The sequence below is a fragment of the Antennarius striatus genome, chromosome 5, assembly GCF_040054535.1.
Source record: "Antennarius striatus isolate MH-2024 chromosome 5, ASM4005453v1, whole genome shotgun sequence".
NCBI classification, from domain to species: Eukaryota; Metazoa; Chordata; class Actinopteri; order Lophiiformes; family Antennariidae; genus Antennarius; species Antennarius striatus.
The window spans coordinates 24,691,393-24,714,440 of NC_090780.1; the positions used below are offsets into that span (position 1 = coordinate 24,691,393).

At 45.9% G+C, this 23,048-nt stretch overlaps 1 protein-coding gene and 1 long non-coding RNA gene across 2 annotated transcripts; one reads left to right on the forward strand and one right to left on the reverse strand.

Annotated features, from left to right (window-relative positions):
• Window positions 1–833: 833 nt before the first annotated feature.
• Window positions 834–22,543, forward strand: cntn2 (contactin 2). Its single transcript, XM_068315012.1, has 23 exons — window positions 834–1,083; window positions 8,175–8,280; window positions 8,739–8,880; window positions 8,967–9,142; window positions 9,269–9,364; window positions 9,561–9,773; window positions 10,157–10,259; window positions 10,383–10,564; window positions 11,023–11,159; window positions 11,557–11,686; window positions 11,907–12,057; window positions 12,940–13,067; window positions 13,244–13,419; window positions 13,927–14,047; window positions 14,172–14,330; window positions 14,417–14,566; window positions 14,707–14,777; window positions 15,236–15,470; window positions 15,598–15,713; window positions 15,787–15,973; window positions 17,523–17,635; window positions 18,346–18,514; window positions 19,435–22,543. The coding sequence occupies exons 2-23, from the start codon at window positions 8,223–8,225 to the stop codon at window positions 19,530–19,532; spliced, it is 3,111 nt and encodes a 1,036-aa protein (XP_068171113.1). The 5' UTR covers window positions 834–1,083; window positions 8,175–8,222; the 3' UTR covers window positions 19,533–22,543.
• Window positions 7,130–9,369, reverse strand: LOC137595143 (uncharacterized). The gene is made up of 3 exons (XR_011035389.1): window positions 9,239–9,369; window positions 8,922–9,140; window positions 7,130–8,264 (listed from the first exon to the last, which is right to left on the reverse strand). It is a non-coding gene; the product is annotated as an uncharacterized lncRNA (long non-coding RNA).
• Window positions 22,544–23,048: the final 505 nt, after the last annotated feature.

The following is a 23,048-nucleotide window of genomic DNA, read 5'->3' on the forward strand; positions in this document are numbered from 1 at the left end:
GAGCCCTAAAAATGTGTGTTCATGATAACAGGACCCCTTAATTATTACTCTGATTATTTACTGCTAATAAAATGTACTTTAAATGCTTCCAACACCCCCATTCTAACGGCACACGGGTGTGACGTCACTCAGCGCGTCTCCATGCAGTTTAATTGGAGGGGAGTCTTCCTCGCCTCTAGTCCCCAGGGAGCCTGGGTGTGGAGGGGAGGGGGGGGGGTAGTAGATTGGTAGCTTTGGGGGTGGGGGTGTTTGGGGGGGGGTGTGGAGCCGCACCTGCCGCCCCCGAGCTTCCCTTCCACGCAGCAGAGCCCCCAACAACAAAAGGAGGCGCAAACCGCCGCCGCTCCATCTGATTGCGGGGGGGGGGGGGGTGTTGCGTCAAGCTCAACGAGCAGAAGAGCGGAAGTCGTACAATTTGGCTTTCAAAATAAAAGTCGTGATTTTTACTTTTTTATTTTTTTGTTGCTGGCCTCATTGTGAGTCCACGTCCGTGGAACCTGGACTCCATCATCAGCTGGATCCAGACCACATTCAGGTGTGTGCTGCAGCTGACGTCATCGTTTATGACGTCACAACGGCTGTTCCTAACAAAAATTCCCTTTTCTTGGTGTTTCATGTTGAAATTTTTTTTTTTTTTTGGGAGGTTTTTATTTTTACATTCTACACTCAGTTATTTATAACTGAGCATCAACTCCCAGAAAACAGACGACAAGGAAATAAAAAGACATTGATCCACTTGGAATCACAGCCTGAGCCCACGCGTGTATTCTCTAGGAGAACACCGGATCTGCTTTCCGTGGGTCTTTCCACGCTTGACGATGGCGAGAGGAGACCAGAAGGTGGCTGGGAGAAAGAGGAGAAGCGCAGGAGAGGGAGGGAGAGGAAGGAGCTGGACCGACCTTCAATGCGAAAACCTCACGGCGGAGGAGACGAGAGGAGAAGAGGGGTGTGAGGAAGCTCCGTGACCCCCGAGACCGGCTGGTTCCTACCACCACCACCACCACCATCATCATCATCATCATCCTCCTCCTCCTCCTCAGCAGCATCAGCACCTCCAGCTCCTCGACCGGAGATCTCAGAGAGGTAAACATCCCGGACCACCCCCCCCCCACACACACACACACACCTTCATATTTACTACCCTCCCCACTCTTTGATATAAATGCACCGGGGCTTTAAATCTGCCCCCTGATTGTTTCTCCGTGCGCGGGGGGGGGGGGGGGGGGGGTCGTTGGATGAAGATGACCGGGTGTCCCGTTGGTCGGTGTTTGACGCAGTCCCCGCGGTGCACCCCCCGGGACGCTCCCCGCTCACCGACGTGAGAAAACGTGTACCGGAACCCAAACTTCACCCTACATGTCATTTACCGTCTCCGCGCGTGCGTGACGTCACGACACGTCACACCGACACCGGGATGCTCGCCTTCAGAAGGAGCGCAGACGCGCTCAGGTGTGCGCATGAAGGGGTCCCGGGAGAATGTAATGTTCACCTCTAGTAGGAGGTGTGTGTGGTGGGTGTCGTTTGTTTGTTTGTTTGTTTGTTTGTTTGTTTGTTTGTTTGTTGGTGTTTTTGGAATTGTGGTGATTCGGGCTGCTTCACGTGTTTCTGCTTCATGGGTTCGAATGGATGAAAGTGGTGTGGGTGTTGGTGTGCTGGAGTCCTGGGGTGTTTCCAGGTGAAGTCTGGTGGTGGTGGTGGTGGTGGTGGTGGGGGGGGGGGGTCGGACTTTCACGGTGAAGAGAGATTCCATCTGACTCTAATTCTATCTGATATCAAAGGCTGGTCAGAGGACCGGTTCAGGCTCATGGATCCATCCCGTTTCATGCTGGGAGGAGGCGATGCTGTGATGGTAGGATCACAATCACAGGTCACTGTAGTCACAATAGTCTCAGTAGTTTTATACATGACCGCTGTGTTCACTCTGTTTTATTACCACGTTTATGCTTACGAGGAATTTAACTTGATAACTAGGGGAGTAAAGATTTATCAATGAAGCACATGGACAGAGAGACACTGTTATAATAATAATAATAATAATAATAATTAAAGAATTCTTTTAAAGTTGTGCTTTTTGTGCAATGTCATTTTATTCCGTCCTACTTCATGAAGTTAACTGCTGATTGGAGGAATAGCGTCGGGTTAAATCCCTCCACGGAGTCACAGGTGGTGGTGGTGTCCAATGACGCTGTAGAGACTGACACGGTGAAACGAAGGAAAGTTTCGGAATCTGCAGAGGTGAGGATGATGAGGAGTTGGAGGGCGGGTCTAACAATAGAGAAAACACAGCCGCAAGACGATGCTAACAATGAGGGCGTGTCCATCCTGCCTTATTTGCATGTTTCATGTTTGGTCATATAAATGACCTCAGCAGGTTTCAGCAGACGTAAGGACTCCATTACCCGTCAGGAGGTGTTAATTTGTGCTCGGAAGAACATAATGTGCTCTGGTGTTCGTAATGTCACGGCTTCACAGACCAGCTATGGAGACCAGTGGGGGGTAACTAAGTGCGCCAACCAAAAAGAAGTCCATCAGTCCGGGATAAAATTACAGCTGCTGGAATCAAATGTTTGCTAATGACGTTAGCCGTGCACAGAGATCGTACCAGACATTGTCCGTTAATAGACTGTGGAGTCAGACAGTGTAGATATGTTTTGTTTCCTGCCTTCTGCACTGATTTTTGACAATTTAAAAACAAAATGTTGGCATTTAGTGTTTACATAAATCCGTGCATCATTTCTTTTGTTGTTACGGTCGATGCGTTCTTGTTGGGTGGGCAAAAGAGTCAGCGTGGCAGCATCAGCGTCCGGTGTGAACATCGAAATAACGTTATGTTAGTTTCGAGTCAGCTAAATGCTACCAGAGGCTAAAATCATTCTCTTTGTTGGTCACACATGTAAATCATCAAAATGCCACGCCCCTGTCCCAGACTATGTTAAAGGTAGATCTGGTGTTTTCAGAGAAAATACCAATTCAGACGGACTAAATGGAGCAAAGCCGACTGGTATGTTCGGGGTGATGTCATTACCGTTCAGGTCAGACGTGACAAACGTGCACGGAAACAAGCGGAAGACGTAGAAAGAAGTCCGTCTTCGAGTCCTGAATCTATTGACTCCTCACTGCCCTCTTGTGGACACACCAATGTATTCATGGATAATAAATGAGCCTTTACGCAGTTGATGTTTCAACACTGCTGCTGATTCCACAGACGGCCAAGACCACCAGGACCCCCATTTGTTTGTTTGGGACTTAAAGAGTTGAGGACGGTCTCGCAGAATCAGAAGTACTTGAGAAGACATAGGCTAGTCATAAAGTGTGTAATTACTGTATGTCTTGTCATCATTATTTGAAGCGCCGCTCGCGGTGCAGAGAGGGTGAACCATCGTTGGCTGCGCCCCCCAGCCTTTGGAGCAGTCAGTCTCCGTGTCACGGCTGCCATCGATCCGTCGGTCAAGTGGAGCCGACTCCATCTGTGCTTCATGAGACGCCCATTGAGCTGGAGTGGAACAGTAAAGCCTTCACTCAGCCTGTTCTAAGAGACAAGATCCACGGCCGGCTCGCTCAACGGCTCTTTGTTCTCTAATAAGATGGGGAGGAATGTGGGGGGCACAAAGGTCAATCTCCCCATCTCACAGAGATATGAGCCACAGAATCCTGTCCTGACTGCTGGACCTCAAAGCGTCAGAGATGTGATGATACGGAGCCCAGATCTGACCGACGAGATAAACTCCTCAGTCTCAGGAGCTGGTTGTTGGTTCGAGTCCTGAAGGATCAGACTCACACATGTTTTACTGATGATACATGGAGATTATTGAAAGGCATTGTGGGAGAATGGAGGAAGGAAGAGGGTCTTCTGTTTGAATGAGCAGCACATGATTAGCATGAGTTTTATGTTGTGTATTTTTAATGCAGTGGTCTTGGTACCCAATGCTATGACTGTAGGAAGAACAGAACATTCTGGACCCGGACTACATCAGCAGAGCTCAGCTGTTTCTCCACAGCTTCGTATGAAATTGCTGACGTGCATTTTTTTATTCGACAGTTTTAAACACATGCAGTTTTAGCTTGTTTGTCTGGCCCAGTCTGTGGGGCATTAAACCATTAAATTGATGTAAATCAGCTGATTTATGATTAGTTGCAGCAGACCCTCGAGATACGAGTTTAATTCATTGTGATTGAGCTCATTAGGAGACATTTCCCCATTAAAACAACTAAAATCATTTTAATCCATCCCAGCCTTGTAAAAAAGAAAACGTGGGGAAGAACGAGATACGATCTCAGCTGATCGCCTACATGTGGTAAAGAACGAGATCCTCACCCTTATCTCAAACAACTCTTACCTAGAGGTTCTACTCTAGAGGTTCTTTCCGTCGCCGGACGAATAAATTCTCTTTGTATCTTCTGCTTTTATGGTCACATTCATGAAAGATCAAGGTTTCAGCCTGAAACTGGAGGCAACATTTTGTTTACTGGGTGAGGATGAGAAACCTGGATGAAGTTCACCGAGACAAATTCATGAGGAGAGAAATGACATCATCCTCCAGGAAAGGCTTAGCCAGAAAATATGATGTGAAGGGTTGTGTTCTAGTTCAATCATGACTAATAATATTTAATACTCTTTAAAATGAGCATTTCAGGGTGGGTTAAAACGATGCTTTCACTTGTCTTTGGGATTTTCTGCAACACGATCAGGTTTTCACTGAAATCAATAGATCTTCTGAGAGCGGTCTGAAATCCTCCTGATGCGCCAAAAGTCTCAGTTTCCTACGGGGTCAGGGTAATACGAGTGTTCAGGCCTGGGGGGGAGGCAAAACTTCAGCATCCAAGAAATATGACATCATTCTCCAGCTCGGCTCTGATTGGGCTCGTTGGGTCCTTCAGCATCATTTCTATTCTTACATCGTTTTTTTGTTTCTCGCTTGATCAGTCTTTGTCTCGATTATCGGCCTCACCCGGCCTCACCCCCACCTCCTCCTCGCTCCATCTGTCCCAGTTCTGGTAAGGATAGATGAGGGACAGTTTTAGCCGGGCTGGTTCTACACAGGAACTGGCGCCGGTGGTCATACTCAGCTTCTTCATCCTTCTTATATCCCATCCAGATGTCTTTAATCCATCTTTGCTCCAGGTGTATAGGTTTACCAGAGGACATCAATGCAGACGTGTTTTCTTCTTCGTTGGTGAACACCAGCGCCGCAGGAATGCATTGAGTCATTCAAGCACACTTTATTTCTCTGATTAAAGGACGTTCAATCTTTGGGCATCTGTTCATTTAATTTACTAAAGTGGATTTTCAGTCCCACTAAATCCTGCCAGACAACCTAACCTGGAAGCTGTGTTTGCTCCTGAGCAAGTTGGACCAAACTGTGTCCCTCAAAGAATTGTGGGTCACTTTATGAACATCTGATAAAGATGAGAGAACAAAGGCAGAACTTAGATGGTCAAGCTGTCCGTCAGGGGCCCCTTGGTGCCGGACTGACCTCGTTCCAGCCTCTTCTGGCCCCAGGTCGGCTGTGATCAGTCCCGCCTTCTGTCGGGACAGGAAGTCAGCCCAGGCGACTCAAAGGGGGGGCGTCAGATCTGAGGTCAGGAGTCGCACATCTGCCGTTTATGGGCTCGACACATTTAACACACACACACACACACACACACACACACACACACACACACACACACACACACACACACACACACACACACACACACACACACACACACACACACACACACACACACACACACACACACACAATCACCACTTTCTCTCAGCAGTGATTACTGAGGAGACGGTTGTCATGGTGACCCCATGACCTTCCCTGTTGGACCGTATTCTGATCCTCCTCTCCTGCTCCTCACTAATCATTAACCCATCACAGCTAAAACCAACCTCATCCTACAAAATGTAGGTCCACACATTCCATGGATGACAAGGAAATGTTGTGTTTGACCCGAAACAAAATGTTTAGTGGACTGAGTTTGTCCTCAGTCCACATACCAGCAAAAATCCTTGGTGGATGGATACAACACCAGTGAGACCGGATCTCGTTCTTTACCACGTGTTGGCGGATGGATACACCAGTGAGACCGCGTCTCGTTCTTTACCACGTGTTGGTGGATGGATACAACACCAGTGAGACCGCGTCTCGTTCTTTACCACGTGTTGGCGGATGGATACACCAGTGAGACCGCGTCTCGTTCTTTACCACGTGTTGGCGGATGGATACACCAGTGAGACTGGATCTTCTTCTCGTTGGTGGAGTAAAGACGTAGCTCGTGTGTTCTCGTGACTTTTGCGTTTCTTTTTATTCTTTATCATTGTTTATGTAACTTATATATAATTAATTATACACAGGTAAGGTCTGCGTGTCTATTGGCAGATAAACATGTTTTATTTTATTTATAATTTAGGGGGTTTGAGGCTTTTTTACAAGACTGAAATGGACAGAGCGGATTCAACTCGTATTTTGTATCAACTGTACTCCATCAACTACACAATAAATACAATTAACACTTAAACTGAAGACCAGTTTGCTCTGGCGATAACCTCCCCGTCAGTGCTGGTGGTCTGGATGGGCTCAGCTGGAGGAGACTCATAGAGCCTCTGTTGTTTCCTAATGATCACACCCGGGTGATGTGTGTGTGTGTGTGTGTGTGTGGTGATGAAGTCATCCTGCGACGAGGCACCGCGTTGCCCTTGTCTTTGAGACTTTCTTTTATTCCAGATCAGATATTTTGACCAGAATCTGGGGGCCATTCAGCTGTTCTCTGTGCAGCTCTGCAGAGACTGTCGGGTGTCTTTGCCTTTTGTTGCTCAACGTTTGCAGGATGAGTTGAAATAAAAACCTTTATTGACAGTTTTTACATGCTGCGAGTAAGGAGGTGTTGAAGACACACATGAATTCCCGGCAGGTGGAGATGCAGAGACAATCCATCTAACAAAGTGTTTGTTGTCTGGAAACATGTTCGCGCAACATTTGCTCAGGTTGGTGGTGAAAAAATTAAAATAATTGGGCCTTATTAAAATAAATAGCTGGAGAGGAAATTTAAGGATCCAGGTGGATCATCTGTGAGTTTTGTTTGAAGAGAAATTCTTTCAGTAGTCCGAAAAACAGAGAAAATTATCGTGGAAGGAAAATAAATCCAAGGTTTTTTCATATAATACCCACAAATAACTCGCATCCATCCAGGAAAGCAATGCCTGAAACGACCGACTCTGAGGTGAAACGTATTTTATTAAATGTTTTGTGCACAGAGGAGATGTTTAACCATTCTAATCTTATTTATCAAAAGATGGGGGACAAACCAAGATCAAGAGGTCCTCAAATAAACATCTGGGATCACTGACATCGATGGGAATCTCCATCCATCAAACCCGATAGATACACCAGACTGCTGTGACTCCACCCTGTTAGTAATGCATTAATGGAAATTTCAATATTTTACATGGGATTAATTGGTTAATTTTTTTGTTGAATACACATCCTGCCTGTTATAATCCATTGGATTCCACCACTCCAACGTTCTGTTGACTGAGAAGAATAGAATGATGCACACTGCTTTGCTGCTGTCGCCATGGAAATGATGCTGAGAGTTTGTAAGCACCCTCTAGTGGTCAGTCGGGGAATTACAGCTTGAACGCCACCTGCAGTTTTCTATGTATATTTCAGTTTAGTTAGTTAGGTTCACAAGGAAAGGAATCATTTCTCAAGCTTTTGTTCAAATAAGGCTAAAAATACAGTGAGGATGAGGATGCTGAAGTCAATTTTTGGGTAAGTGGATCCACCCCCGCCTTGGAGGGAGGTGTAGTTCAGATGGGGTGACGTCAGTCTGGACTCAAACCTGCGCTGCCAGGTGAGGGACCGCGCTCCGCTGATGTCACACAGAACACACCTGCAGCCACGTGTTATTGCAATGTTAGCAGTGAAGCTAAAAATGACTTAGCTTGTTGACTTTGCAGTAATTATAGGTGGTGGTTGCTGAGCATTAGATTTTAGGGAGGTATTTGCAGTTCTTTTAAATCTCTGAGATGTTTTATTTTATGAGATACGAGAACCTCTCGGAGATCTCCTGTCATTCCAAACCCATCGAACCAAATGCAGACCAAAGCGAAGTCATCGTCTTCGTTCCTTTCCAGGTCTCAGTGTCTCCATAGTGATGTATTAATCTTCCTTCCCTGACAGGTTCCTGTGTGATCAGGTTTTCTTCCGATCGGCTGTTTGGTCCAGACGATGGAGCGTTGGCTGTGTCTGCTGCTCCTCGGCTCGCTGACCCTGAAGGAGGCCGTCGGTAAGTCAGAAACATTATCCAGTAATTAAAACTCGTTTCCTGAACAAGACATACAGACATGATGAAGGCACCATTAAGGCAGTCTCTGTCTCCACCCAGCCGGGGACTCACTGCTGGGAGGCACCCAGGAGTAGAACTAACAGCAGAGAGACGCTAAGACAGCCAATATTTTGGACTTGGTTCTGTTCAAGGTTTCTGTCTGTTAAAGGGAAGTTTCTGTTTGCCTCCATCTCCAAAACTCTGCTCACATTGGAGAAGTTGGGTTGTAGAAGGACAGGTCTGACCCCGCTCCCCCTGAAAAGGGCCAAGTTATCAAGTTTTCTTTAAACGCTGGAGAGAAATTTAGAATTAGCTTCCCTAAACATGTGTGTTCTAAAAACTTAAACCTTGAAAATGTCCTAAAGTTATTTGTAACTTTCTGAGGTTGATGTGTGATTGACGTGTCGATGTGTTTGCAGGTGGAGACGTGTGTGTGGCGGGTCACGACAGCGGGCCGGTGTTTGAAGAACAACCAAACAGTTTAATTTATCCTGAAGGTCTGATTGAAGGAAAGGTGACCCTCAGCTGTCAGGCTAGAGCCAGTCCAGCTGCCTCCTACAGGTGACACACACACACACACACACACACACATACACACACACCCGTTGTTGGGTTGATACCAGTTTGCCCTGCTCCTTGTCTTGCAGGTGGCTCGTGAACGGCACAGATGTCCCGTTGGGTTTGGACCTGCGCTACACTCTGGTGGCTGGTAGTCTGGTCATCAACAGCCCAGAATCTGTCCGGGACACTGGTTCTTATCAGTGTCTGGCGATGAACCGGTGCGGAACCATCATCAGCCGAGCAGCCATCCTGAAATTTGGCTGTGAGTGAGAAAACACATTTCAGACGTTAATACAGTTTGAGCAGAGAGAAAGGTAAAGCCTCACGTCGCCTCACGTGTCAGTAATCTTTCCATTACCGTCTTCTTTTCTTTGGTATGTTTCTCCAGACCTCGATGACTTCCCATCAGACAAAAAGAGTCCTCAGACGGCATATGAAGGCTTAGGAACATTCTTGGCTTGTCAGCCGCCTCCACATTACCCAGGTATCCAATCCGTGAAGCTAGAACCTTTTACCACCTGTCAGGATATCTTTAGGGAACAATCTGAGCACCTGAAACAGGCTGCAGGTGACAGGTGGGATAAAGGAGTGAAGGGTTTATGTAATAGGATTATTACCCTGTATTATTAGGTCGACTCACTGTTTCCATGCCGACTAAATGAAGCTGTTTCTCTCTGCAGCTCTCTCCTACCACTGGTTTTACAACGAATTCCCCAGCTTCATCAAGAAGGACGACGGTCGCTCGTTTGTGTCGCAGGTCAACGGGAACTTGTACTTCGCCAAATCCGAGCCCAACGACACCGGGAACTACTTCTGCTTCACCACCATCAACGTGGACATCAGCACCAAGAGCACCTTCGGCATGGCCAATCAGCTCACGGTGCTGCCGGATGGTATGGAGGATTCATTATCTAGTAACTGAGTAAAGTAATCAAGTATCTGAGCCATTCATTAGTAGTTGGCTCTTATTTCTTCCTGATTACTGTAGTGAACATTGAACGTCAGGCTGAGCGTGTCTTTGCTAATGTGTTGAACGTTCTTGCTGATTTATTCTGGAACAAATGAAGGCATGGATGAACTAAATCTGCAGAGGAGAGGAATGACCTGATTTTGGTTTGTCGTCTCAATTTAGCAAAGCCGGACTGCCTCGCTGCAGTCGCCTGAGTTATCCTCAATGATGGCTCGTATTTCTCGATAATGTCTATGAGTGTTAAACGTGTTAAAGAGTCCTTTCAACAAGCTGAACGTGATTTAATCAGGAAATGTTTTAATTCAGCCAATCCCAGGAAGTCGGCTCCGAATATCAAAGTTCGCTTCCCGGCGGAGACGTACGGCCTCGCCGGACACACCGCCCAGTTGGAGTGCTTCGCCTACGGAAAGTAAGTTTTCACGTGTGATGTCTGCAGGTTTCTACCTTTAGCTACGTCTAAATACGTTCTTTAGTGAGCACAGCCCCCATCTGGAAACTATAGTTCACCCAACTCTTCTATGATCTGTCTCAGTCCGGTCCCACAGCTGCGATGGAGGAAGGTGGAGGGTTTGATGCCCTCTAAGGCGGGCTCCAGTGCGGCGAGTCCCACCCTCGTCCTGCCACAGCTCTCCTTCGATGACGAGGGCATTTACGAGTGTGAGGCCTACAACTCGGAGGGAAGCGACAAGTATCAGGGCCGCATCAACGTGCAAGGTGAAGCAACATTTTTGTTTTAGCGTCTGTTTCCAGCACGCAAACGCAAAAGTTGTGGGTGAGCTGTTAAGAGATGTCGACAGGACCTTTGGTTGAGTTGTTATCCTAACTTAAAATATTGAATGGATGAGTAAAACAACATCTAACTAGAGAACACCAATGTGACTCTCACATTCCCTGTGGAACACCTCCCTTTTCTTAACAAAACTGTAATGGAGCTGTATTGGTCTGTGGGCTCTTCTTCTCTCATTTTTCCTAATGAAGACCTTAAACAGGCAATGAGTCATGATGATTCTGATCCGGAACTCCCCGAAAACCTACTGGACTGTTTTTTGGGGGATCGGCCTTCCGCTCCAAACAAATGACTCAGAATCGGTTTACAATCAATTTGGAGACATCTTTCAATGCCCTGCTTTGTGTGTGTTAATAATTCATCTGCTGCTGTTCTTCTGTTCCAGCCCAGCCCGAGTGGCTGCAGGTGATGAGCGACTCAGAGGTGGAGATCAGCTCAGACTTACACTGGAGTTGCGTCGCCGCCGGCAAACCACGGCCCTCCATACGCTGGCTGCGCAACGGGCAGCCGCTCAACACGCAGGTGACCATCAGCGTGTCCTTCCATTGGGTTTACCTCCACACGGGGTTTGACCTTCACGCTGAAGGCCTACGAAGCTCTGAAGTTGTCAGAAAATGGGCTAACATCTCAAACGTCCACACAGAGCAAAGGCCAAGACTCATGACGTTCCTTTTCTTGTAGCTCAATAGCAATAAAAAGGAGTAATTACACTATAAAGAAATTAACTTCTCTAACTCCCATAATAATTTGCAGCAGGAGGAAATTATTCCGTTTGATTAAATAAGATGGTTTATAGAATCTGGGTAAAGTTTTGGTAAAGTTTGCCTTCTTGACCGAACAACAACCCCCTTCTCTTGAGGTCATGGGTTTGGGTTAATATGGGTAATAGTTCACTGGCTCTTCCTCCATCTTTCTCTAGGACCGGGTCGAGGTGAACGGAGCCCGTCTGAAGATTAGTAACCTGGCCCTGGAGGATTCTGGGATGTACCAGTGTGTGGCTGAGAACAAACACGGCACCATCTACTCTGCAGCCGAACTCAGAGTCCAAGGTGTTCATTTTTCTTTACATGAAGTGTCTTTTAAGCACATTTTCATCTTCCACCGAAAAATATTCATTCTGTTTAAATCAGTTTGACATCATACATTTGGAGTCAACATCACTCTGACATCACTTCCTGTGTCACCCATAGTCCCACTCTCTCCACCCTCTCCTTCGTCTTCCCACCCGGTCTTTGACGCCTCCCTGACTCCATCCTCCTCTCCTTCCAGTTCAGGCCCCAGACTTCAGGCTGAACCCAGTCAAGAAGCTGATTCCGGCGGCCAGAGGGGGGCAGGTCATGATCGCGTGCCGTCCTCGGGCCGCTCCGAAGCCCATCCTGTTCTGGAGCCGTGGGACGGAGCTGCTCACCAACAGCAGCAGGTAGCACTCTGGTTTTAAAGATAGACTGGAAAGGACCGACAGGCGATGTTTGACTACAATAGGATCCTCAAGCCTAATCCAGAAGTACTCTCTTCACAAAGCAGCTTTGAACTCACGTCAGTTGTTAAAAGATTTAGAGAAACCCAACACACGTTTCACGTAGAGGTGAGATCAACAGGGGGTCCCCAGCGTCCAGGATTTATTATTACCTCCCATTTCATCAGATCTGGTTGTGTTGAGATGTGTTAGAATCAACTTGAAGACTGTAGTCTCTGATGGTCTGAGACCAGCGTCTCCAGTTCTAGAGACCCTTTAGCTGCTAACCTGATCCAGACTTTCCTGGGTCCTGAGGAATCTTAGCCCATTCTTCATTGACAAACTCTTCCAGTTCTGGAATATTCTTGCTTTTCCTACTTCCTCCTCCAGATCCCATCAAAAGTCTTCTTCACCAGTGAGGCGACTGTCCCTCTAGAATGATCCAGAACGTCTGGAACCAAACTTTAATGGACTCTGAAGCTTAAAATAGACTATTTACTGATCCTACATAGGGAACTATCTTTAAAGAGTGGAAACCAAACCCCCAGTGAAAAACAAAAATATTGCTTTGAGGCTGACGAGGAGCTGAACTGGAGATGTTGGGGTTGAGGCAGAAACCAGTGGAGCAGCTGGGAATGTGTTGATGGAGAAACAGATTAGAGGAAGTAGCTTCAGGCGATGCTGGAGAGTCTTACATTGAAATTCAGAGCAGTTCATCACTGGTGCATCACAGGAGTTGGACGTGATGATGGTAGCACCTGTGTCGAATCCATGAACACCCATCAGATCCCATGTTGTCCTTCCCTGGACTGATAGCTGGTTCTCCTCGTGCTCCTGTCTTCCCAGAGTGACCGTGACTCCAGATGGAGTCTTATGGATCTACAACATCAGCAGGGCAGACGAAGGGAAATACACCTGCTTCGCTGAAAACTACCTGGGCAAAGCCAACAGCACCGGACACCTGTCAGTCAGAGGTACACAAACACAACCAGACGCGTGCAGACAAACACACACAAACACAAGTCGCAAGACTTGATGTTCAACTCCTGTTTCTAACACACTAGACTCGGTCTGTTTTACAGTAAAGAACAACGATACAGTCCAGCTGAGAACAAACACACCCCTTTCCTTTGTGTCCAATCCGTGACAGACGCCACTAAGATCACGCTGGCCCCCTCCAACGCCGACATCAACCAGGGGGAGAACGTAACACTGCAGTGCCACGCCTCCCACGACCCCACCATGGACCTGACCTTCACTTGGGCCCTCAACGGGGTCCTGCTGGACCTGGAGGGCTCCGCTGGGCCGTACCACCGGGTGGAGGGGGTGAGTCCTGTGATGTTTCCATCTCAGAATTATTAACCAACAACTTCGTGTTGGGTTTTAAATCATTCATTTACAAAGTCTGATTGATGATCGAGATCAAGGCACTGAGCTTTTTTCATATTTGTGAGATTTTTGGCAGCAGAACGTTACACATGGGATTGAGCTGAAGTAAACTGGAGCATCGTGTGGAGACATCCACTCTGAGTTTGAATCTCTTTACAAGATTTCACTCCTAGCAGGTGATGCTTCTGCTGTTAGGTCACACTGTGTCAGTGATAAATGAAGCCAATAAAAGGACTGAGTCAAAGTTCAGGGTGTAGTAACCATAGTAACATGTAGGTCAGGATATTGGATTCTAGTGCCGCGCGTGACCTTTAACCAGGAAATGAAGACATTTTCTCATTTTGTTCCAGCCTTCCTGGTTTGATACAGAAAAGCCAGAATTGCGCGATAAAATAATAGATGGAATATAGATCGTTTTCATTTCCTCTCATCTCACCATTTCAGAAGGAAAACATCGGTGACCTGTTGATCGTGAACGCTCAGCTGAGTCAAGCGGGAATGTACTCGTGCACGGCTCAGACCGTGGTGGACGGAGCGTCGGCTTCGGCCAAACTGGTTGTTCGAGGTAAGAAAGATGGAAGTGTGGATCGTCAGTCGCCTCCAAGCTCATCCCAGATAGACTGACGAGGTCTGGTTGTTCTCCTCTGAGCATTATGGGGTTTACAGAGATGTTTCTGGGGTGTTTCCAGGCCCGCCGGGACCTCCTGGAGGTCTGCTGGTGAGGAACGTCGGTGAGACGTCTGTGGAGCTCAGGTGGAGCCGTGGCTACGACAACCACAGCCCTATAGGCAAATACGTCATCATGGGCCGCTCGGCGCTCGCGTCGGAGTGGAAGAAGATGAGGACAGGTGTGGCAGTAGGACCAAGAGTCACATGACTAAAGCAGCATCTTTTAAAGTTTATTTTCAACACGGTTCCTGGTTTTCGCCCCCAGACCCAGTTAACATCGAGGGGAACGCGGAGTCGGCTCAGGTGATGGGTTTGATGCCCTGGATGGATTATCACTTCCAGGTCATCGCGAGCAACATCCTGGGCAGTGGCGAGCCCAGCATGCCCTCACACACCATCCGCACACAGCAAGCGGGTGAGCAGCGACAGGCCACGCCCAGTGGGCGGGGCACAATCTAGCTTTAAGCTCGTTTCAGTTCATGTTTCATGTCAGTAATAGATGTTTTAGTGTTTTATCTTTGTACGTCATCTTGTGTTTGTGTATTCCCCTCCCAGCTCCCACAGTGGCCCCCAGTGGACTCGGAGGAGGAGGAGGAGACCGTAATGAACTCATCATCACCTGGACGGTGAGTCCAGTCATGACTCCTGTCTGACTTTTACTGAAATCACTGGACTGGAAAGCCCTGAAGACGCTGTTCTGGTCTCACTCCATCGGCCTGCATCGATTTTAAGATCCTACTTTGGGTTTTTTAAATCTCTATTGGACTGATACCTCAGTACCTATCAGCCAATCACCAGCAGCTGAACTTAAGTTGGTTAAATGTGCTTCACAAATTAAAGGTAACATTGCATATTCAACGCAATCAATAAATTGATCTGAAGGGTATTGCTAACAGGGTTCTGGTACACATAGACTGTAATTTAGATCTTACTGTTTAATATAGACTTTAATATACGTAGACTTCAATGCTTCCTGATGCTTTTGCGGGACGGACTTTAATGTCAGATCCCTGTTGAGATGCTGAGTTTGACCCGTTTTTTCCATGTCAATGTTCAGATGTCATGTTTCTGCCATACCTTCTAGCCCATGGCCAGAGAATACCAGAACGGTGACGGCTTTGGCTACATCCTGTCATTCAGAAAGAAAGACGCAACATCGTGGACGACGTTGCGCGTCCCTCACGTGGAGTCGTCCCGGTACGTTTACTTCAACGACAGCCTGACGCCGTACAGTCCCTTCGAGGTGAAGATAAAAGCGTATAACCGAAGAGGAGAAGGTCCTTTCAGTCAGATCGCGGTGGTCCACTCCGCCGAGGAAGGTGAGACAAAGAAAGACTCCATGGATGCGTTTGGTTTTCTCTCCGGAAGGCGACAACCACATCTCTGACCAGTCTGTGGAGACTGTCCAAGTATATCATGAAGTATGTTGTGTCTACCCCCCCACAGAGCCCACTGTGGGACCCACCAGCCTCAACGCCACGGCGCTGACAGCCTTCGACATCCAGGTCTCATGGGAACCGGTTCAGCAGCTCATCACCAATGGCATTCTCAGAGGATACGAGGTTCGTCCAACAAAAACGTCACACGATTAATTCTGGACAGGTAGCCAGAATCTAACGTGAACCATGTGGTCAGATCCGGTACTGGCGGCAGCACGAACGGGAGGCCGCGGCAGACCGGGTGCGAACGGCAGGACTGGAAACCACGGCCAGAGTGTCCGGACTTCGACCGAGTACTCGATACCACGTTGCGGTTCTGGCGTACAACAGCGCCGGCACGGGGCCGCCCTCGCCACGCACCACCGTCACCACCAGGAAACCACGTATGAATTCTGTGGTCCTACAGTCTCATGAACAGATGTCATTCAGGTTCTGGTTCATCTCTGTGTCCAATAAAGTCAAACGGACCTAAAGGTCGTCTGAAGACTTCGATAACTGACACCACCTTTCTCCTCAACAGACCAGCGTCTGTCAGGTTCATCCCTGGACTGGTTTAAACATCATATAGAGTTAAATATTGAGTTAAATATCATCGGCATCCCAACCATCTCCTGTTTCCTTTGGCGATCCCCAGGGCTTAGTCCCATCCCGTTCTTCTACCTCCTACCTCCTTGTTGTGTAATTACAATATCCATTTCCACTGTTATGCAAGCGACACCCAACTCTACCTTCCCACTAAGCCCACCTATACAATCCCACCCTCCTCCTTCGGAGACTGACTTAACCGTCGACAACCCCTGTTTCTCCACCCTACAGTTTAGTGACACGTAACCTTCCCCTTCTGTACCTCTCTGACCTCCTCTACCTCAGCACTCCCAACCAGACTCAGTCTCATCGTGTCTCCAGCCCAACTGAAGGCTAAAGCGTTAGCCTTTAGCCTGCACCCCCTGTACTGTCCTGACATCCCCCTGACGTAATCCCCAAAGGATAACCCTGGCCTCACCCACACGCTCAGGCGTGGTCACCTCAGGCGTGTCTGTTCTACGATCCCAGGTGACACGACCCATGTAGCCCCCCACCCCCGGCAGAGATAGACTATCCCATGTACCTGTGTCTGCTAAGTGGGCCCTCCCATGAAGGGGAGTCGGCCCTTAACACCCAGGATTAGACACAAGCTCTGTTTCATCCCCCCGGCTGGAGTCAGTCTGCACATTTTAACAATAGTCTATGTTTTCTGCCATTCAGAATGCTGTGTGGAAAACTCCTCCTCTGGTCACAACATGCCCAAATTTTAAATTTTATTCCCAAAATATACAAAAATAACACTGAGAAATACTTGATGTGGAAATGGTAATCAGATAATAATGGTAGTAATATAATGTCATTAAACTGAGAAACTTGAGCCTAAAATTACCTTAGTAATTGCCTTAAATAGTGAATTATTCCCAACAATTCATTAGTATACTCTTGCAATTATTCCCAAAAATTCATTAGTATACTCTTGCTCTCGGGGTGGTATTGAAAAAAATGGATAGAAACAACAAACAAAACCAAATTCAAAATCACAAACTATCAAAACAAATTCACCGAAGTGAAAAAACCAAAATTGATGAAAAACACAAACAGACAACGACCAACACCGACCAGGCTTCCCACCAACGGTAATGTGAGCTGAGTGGTTAGAAGAAGCTTTACAACCATGAACTTTGCCACATCAATCATCTGCGCTTATCGAGTTTGTAATTAACAATAGCGAACTTTATTTCATGATATAAATGTAGCTCAAAGGGCTTTGATCAAAGAAATGACACACATGGTGCCAAAACAAGGGAAATCTTTTTACAGAACATGAAAAGAAGCAAAAAGGTTTTTCTCTTCCTTCCCCTCTGCTTTCATTTTTATTTAGTTTTTAAAAGTGTGTTTCTATTACAGCTCCGAATCGTCACCCGGGTAATGTGTCATGGAAGACTGATGGCTCCTGGGTGACGGTGATGTGGGACCCGGTGAAGGCCATGCACAACGAGTCCGCCGTGCTGGGCTACAAAGTGAGTCTAGTCTGACCCAGAAGCACTGAGGCCCAATCCCAAATGCCCCGCTAAGCCCTACCGCCCAAGTTTATTGTTCTGTCCCATGACAACTAGTGGCCACGTCTGGCCCACCCTAGACTGAATTCAGGTGTAGATCTGTCAGTTATACGGCAGTTCTGGATAGTAAACATGTAGGTGCTGTTGTCCCGTAAATGAGGTCAGATCTGTCACTAGTAGATAATAATTAGTAATAACTAATCAATAACTAGTTGATAATAGTAGCAGCAACAGGCTTGTATGAAACTAGGATACTTTCAAGGGAAGCCAGTATAGAACCAGGAATCTGATCCAACTCCCAGCAGGAAAGAAATCTCCTGTCAAAGAGTCCAGACTGATAGATAATCATCAGCACCAGAACAGAACTGATCCACCAATAACTTGATGGGGAGCATCCCATTTCCTACAGAAAGACTTACACCCCTGCTCAGGGTGGAGTTAGGAAGAGGGCCTGGGATTGGGCGAATGACACCTGCACACCTATGGCTCAGTCCATCAAACCGATAAGTGATGCGATAAAGAGGGCAGTATAAGAAAATGAAAGACCATGTTTATACGACTCGTATCAGATCATGGATGAAAAAACACAATCATAAATCTCGAGCTGCGATATGTTGGTTATAAACCCGTGTCGTCATCGAATGTTGAGAGGGTGCTTTGTGTTGTTTCAGGTTCTGTACAAACATGAGGGTCAATCCGCCTTAAAGGTCGTAGACAAGACGAAGACTTCAGTCAGGCTGCCGCTGCCAAAGGACAACGGCTATGTTGTCATGGAGATCCGGTCCTGGGGAGAGGGCGGGGACGGGCCGGCTCATGAGATCATCGTATCCCGGGACACGGGTGAGTTATTGATGGTAGCAGAACGTTTCCAGTAAATGGCAGAGCATACATGGGCTAATTTTGCAGTCGTTATCACCATGGAGACAGGATTGGGCTATCGTGGTCTGTATACTCATGGCCTCTACTTTCATACCTGTTGGTCAGTCAACCCCTAGTGTCACCTACTGACACTAGCGAACCCCTTTGACTCGCTGCCTCTATCTAAACGGTACTGAGACATGAAAATTCAGAATAAGTACAGGTAGTCTTCAACATATGAACACAATTGGTTCCAAGTTGAATTGTTCGTAAGTCGTTATTTATTATATCTCAAACTATAATAACTATTTGAGGTCATTTAAATGTCATTACTACTCTAAATACTAAAGTAGTATTCCCTAAGACTGACCAGAAACAATTACAGGGCATAAAAACAACACCTAATCAAATACATGTACAGGTCATTTATAGTTCAGTTGTTGTCGATTATAGTTTGGTTTTGAATACAAAATGCACAGAAAAATATAAATCAAGTTTACGTCATTTCATTCAACTCAATGTCTGTTCACCACAAATATTGGATTCTTAAAATCACTAGAAAACCAATAAGAGCACATAATATCATAATTACATATAATCATATTGAAATAAGTAGAAGTAGATCCAATTTGAATGTTGGAGTTGCGTGAACGCAGCAGTGCTGCTCGGCGGGGGTTGTGGCAGAATGGGGAACTGCAGGACAATAGTCAGACATGGCGTTGCACGTTTTATAACTCTGAATGTTCGTCAGTCAAATGTTTGTATGTTGAGGACTATGTGTATTTACAGAAATCTACGAGGTTCAGCTTTAGACACAATCATGTGGTATCTATGCTCCAATCTCCATCTTTATTCCTTGTAAAACTGATTTGTCCAATCATGTGTTTGTCCCTCTCCAACAGGCACTGGCATGATGGTGCAGAATGGCTCCTCCAGACACCCCCTCCACCTCCTCTCTGTCGCGGTTCTCCTCACTCTGGTGTCGTTTTCAGGCCTGTGATCTCAGCCGATCCGTGGACTTTTTTTAACTTTCACTGAAACAAAATCTCTCCTGTGTCTTTTGGGGATGGTTCCAGCCGTCAGGAGAGGTTGTAGCACTGCAGGGATGGGAGGGATGGATGGTGGAAGCAGGGTTTCACTTTTCATTTTTTTAAGAAGGATCTTGTTTTTTTTTAGTCTGGGGGGGGTTGATAGGAGTGGGTGAGCGGGGCAGCCCAGTCTTGGTTGTGCATTTGTGTCCCAGTTTCAGTGAAAACCATGCCTTATGGGGACCATCACATGCGTCTCATACTTCAGACTGTCGCTGGGAAGACAGACTTCAGGTGTAAATTATTCATAGAATCGATTGTGTGTCTACCTTGTGTACTTTACTGGAGAGGATTACATGTAATGGGTGTCCACACTGAGAGCAGCTGATAAGTTTCTGTACTCTGACCGGGTAGGAACTGTAAAGATCTGCATCTCAAATATTAAAAACCTTTCCTTGTGTTTGTACAGTCAGGTTTTCCACATTCCAAAAAAAGTTTGAGATTTCTTAATGCAGGATTTATGAATAAAACTCTTTTAGCAGGGTCCTCTGAATGTAGTAATGACTTGAACGTGGTCAATTAAATCCTACTCACGGTATTTTGACGTTTAAAATCGTTCAAAAAGCAAACCTCCAACAGTCTCTTTTCTAACTTTCAATTATTAATATATAGTTTTTCCTACGTATTGATCCATAGCTGTTTCTGGATCCAATCCAGAATTGGTTCTGTTTTACACACGGCTAACATTTCCTGTTTAAAGAAAATCTATGAGGAATGATCATGCGTACAATTGTTTTTACGCATTATGAAGAACTTCTTTTTCCAATTTGTCATAAAATTGGAAAAAGAAGTTCTTGGATTTGTGTAGAATGATTTTTTACTTGCCCAACTTTACCATCGAGTTTCATTCTTGTAAACATGCTAACCAACAATCTGCTGACCCTAACCTTAACCCTTTATTAGGCACTCATTGGAATACTTTGACATTCATAAATCCGACCTTATTGTGCTGTGGGAGGACATACTGCTATTCTAACATTATTCAACATTTTTTATCTGATTAAAATCAGACTCCCAAAAATAATCACATGGCCAATAAAGAGTTAACAGAAATTTTAAAATTTAAAAAAAAAAAATCATGACACCTTTTAGAAACCTGATGTACTCGAACATACAGTACGTATACAGTCATCCATTAAAAAAGTCAGAATCACTAATGCTAATTCTCATGCTAATGCTAACACTAACTCATTACGAGCAGCTAGCCTCCTGAGCTACTCGGGTTGCTCTCGGTGTGAACACAGAACACGAGTCACTCATGGGACGACTTTTCACGATTTTTTAGCTCATTTGAATGTCAGTAATCGTTTTTTCCCCTAATTTAACTGTAACAAACTACAGAAATGTGTCAACGGTCCAAATGAATGTTTACATTTTTTACAAGTAAAGTTGGATGGATGAAGAATTATTTAACTGTTTTAGAATAAGTTATTTTTTCTGCCTGCTTTGTTTGACGAATACATGAAACTGTTCCTGTTCTGTGTTCATTGGGTTTGAAGTCATGACAGGCTGATATGAAAGATCTGGTATCAGCGAGCAGTGAAGGGTGTCATCCTGTCAGCCAATCAGCTCTTACAAAACGTCTCGTTGGCTGGGGGTCACAGGAAGGGTGTGGCTTCATTCCTCGTGTTTTTTTGTCTGTAGTTCTGTCCAGAACGGTTGTGGACATGATTTTTGTTCGTCTTTGTAATGTTTCTGATTGATTTGCTCATTAATATCTTTTGGAGCCAAAATGTTTTCCTCCCCAACTTCAATTATTTTATTGGCTAAATATAATGTTTATTATCTACATTAAACCAACCAAACAAACAGCTTAGACAGCTCAATAAAAACTTCATCCATGGACTACTGCTAAATGGTCAAGACAAGCACCTGTAGTGTTTTCTAGAGGTTGGGGTTGGATGCAGAACTCTACCAGATGACCCTCTGGTAGAGTTCTGGAGGAATCGGAGCCCGTTCCTCACAGACAGTCCTCCATCTCTCTGGAATAAATCTGCTTTTCCTGCTGAACCACCTCCTTCAGATCCCACCAGAAGCGGATTCCGGTCAGGCGACTGTCACAACCTCTAGGACTTCTTCTGGAACCAGGTCTCGATGGACTCCCAAGATCAGCTTGAGATCTTCATGCAATGGCGTCCAATCTCCATCTTCCTCACATATGTAGATGTTTTCTGCTAGGATTCCTGACCCTCAATGGAATCCTCCGGACCCTCTAGAAGCTGTAGGTTTCCAATGGACCAGGAAGCATCACTGAAATCCACCATGCTTCATGTAGGGAGGGGGTTCATCAGCATCAGCTTCATTCTTCCTCTAGACAGTCCATTGATTTGGAGGTCACAAAAGGTCCCGTTTAATTTCACACCTCCACTGAACATCATTCCAAACCTCCAATCCAAATGATCCTTTATTTTCTTTATTTTTAAAATGCATGTTATTTTATATACTTTTGAACTATATGTATATTTAAGCACTTCATCCAGACAACCAAAACCTTCAGTGTTATTTTAGTGTTACACTTTATTCTTTGCGAGCGGTTGAATGATAGACCACTTGATTGTACGATGGTGTGCTTTATTTTGACAGGACAGTTTCACGTTTCCACCAAAATGTTTTCCTCCTTTCATTCCTGTTAAGCCTGGGTGTGTTAAACCAATGTGTTAAATGTAGAAATGAGTTTTGTATGACCACTGAGAAGAAAAAATATCACAAATGTTCCACATCTAGCCAACACCCTGACGTTTATTACACGAGCTGTTAGCTGTTGTTCTGTTAAGAGTCTCCTGGTATCTGAAGTCCTGGTCAAGGTCAGCGTGGTCGACCTCTGTGATTGGAATCCTCACAACACTGTATCTGGTTTTAGTTACCCACAATGCTCTAGGTTTCCTGTCTATTTCAGAACCAGTGAATAAAGATGTTCTGGCTCCATGTTTTTGTGCTGAATCCTGTACGAAGTGCTGCCTCTGTTGTCCCGTTGTTGCTCAGCTGGGCGATGCTTAGTGTCGCCTCCGGGCGTTTTTTCCAGATTGTGATTGTGAGTGTTAACGTGAGGGAGGGGTTGGAGGGTGCTGATTGTAAATATGATTTCAAATAAACACCTTGGGATTGTATTTCTATAATGTGGACATTCATAGACAGACGGATCCCTGAGAGCTAGACCGATGTTGAGTCTGAACTTCAAGCTGGTTGCTTTGAGATGTTCGGTTGGTCGGTTTTAAGGATTTTAAGATCATAAACTGTAGCTTCAGCAGAACAGAAACCGAAGATCGAGATCCGTCCTTCTGCTTTTAGATTTACTGACGATACATTTTGTAGAGACTGGGTGTGAATCAAAGTAATCCCCAAATCCATCCTAATAAACCGTCAAGATCCGCGTCACCCCTGTGACATAACTTGAATTTCTATCTCATTTCCCAGCAGCACTTTCTTCA

Coding starts and splice junctions, on each gene's coding strand:
- cntn2 (XM_068315012.1), top strand. CDS start 8,223: ATGGAGCGTTGGCTGTGTCTGCTGCTCCTCGGCTCGCTGACCCTGAAG. Junction 8,881..8,966: donor AGTCCAGCTGCCTCCTACAG/GTGACACACACA, acceptor CTTGTCTTGCAG/GTGGCTCGTGAACGGCACAG. Junction 9,143..9,268: donor AGCCATCCTGAAATTTGGCT/GTGAGTGAGAAA, acceptor ATGTTTCTCCAG/ACCTCGATGACTTCCCATCA.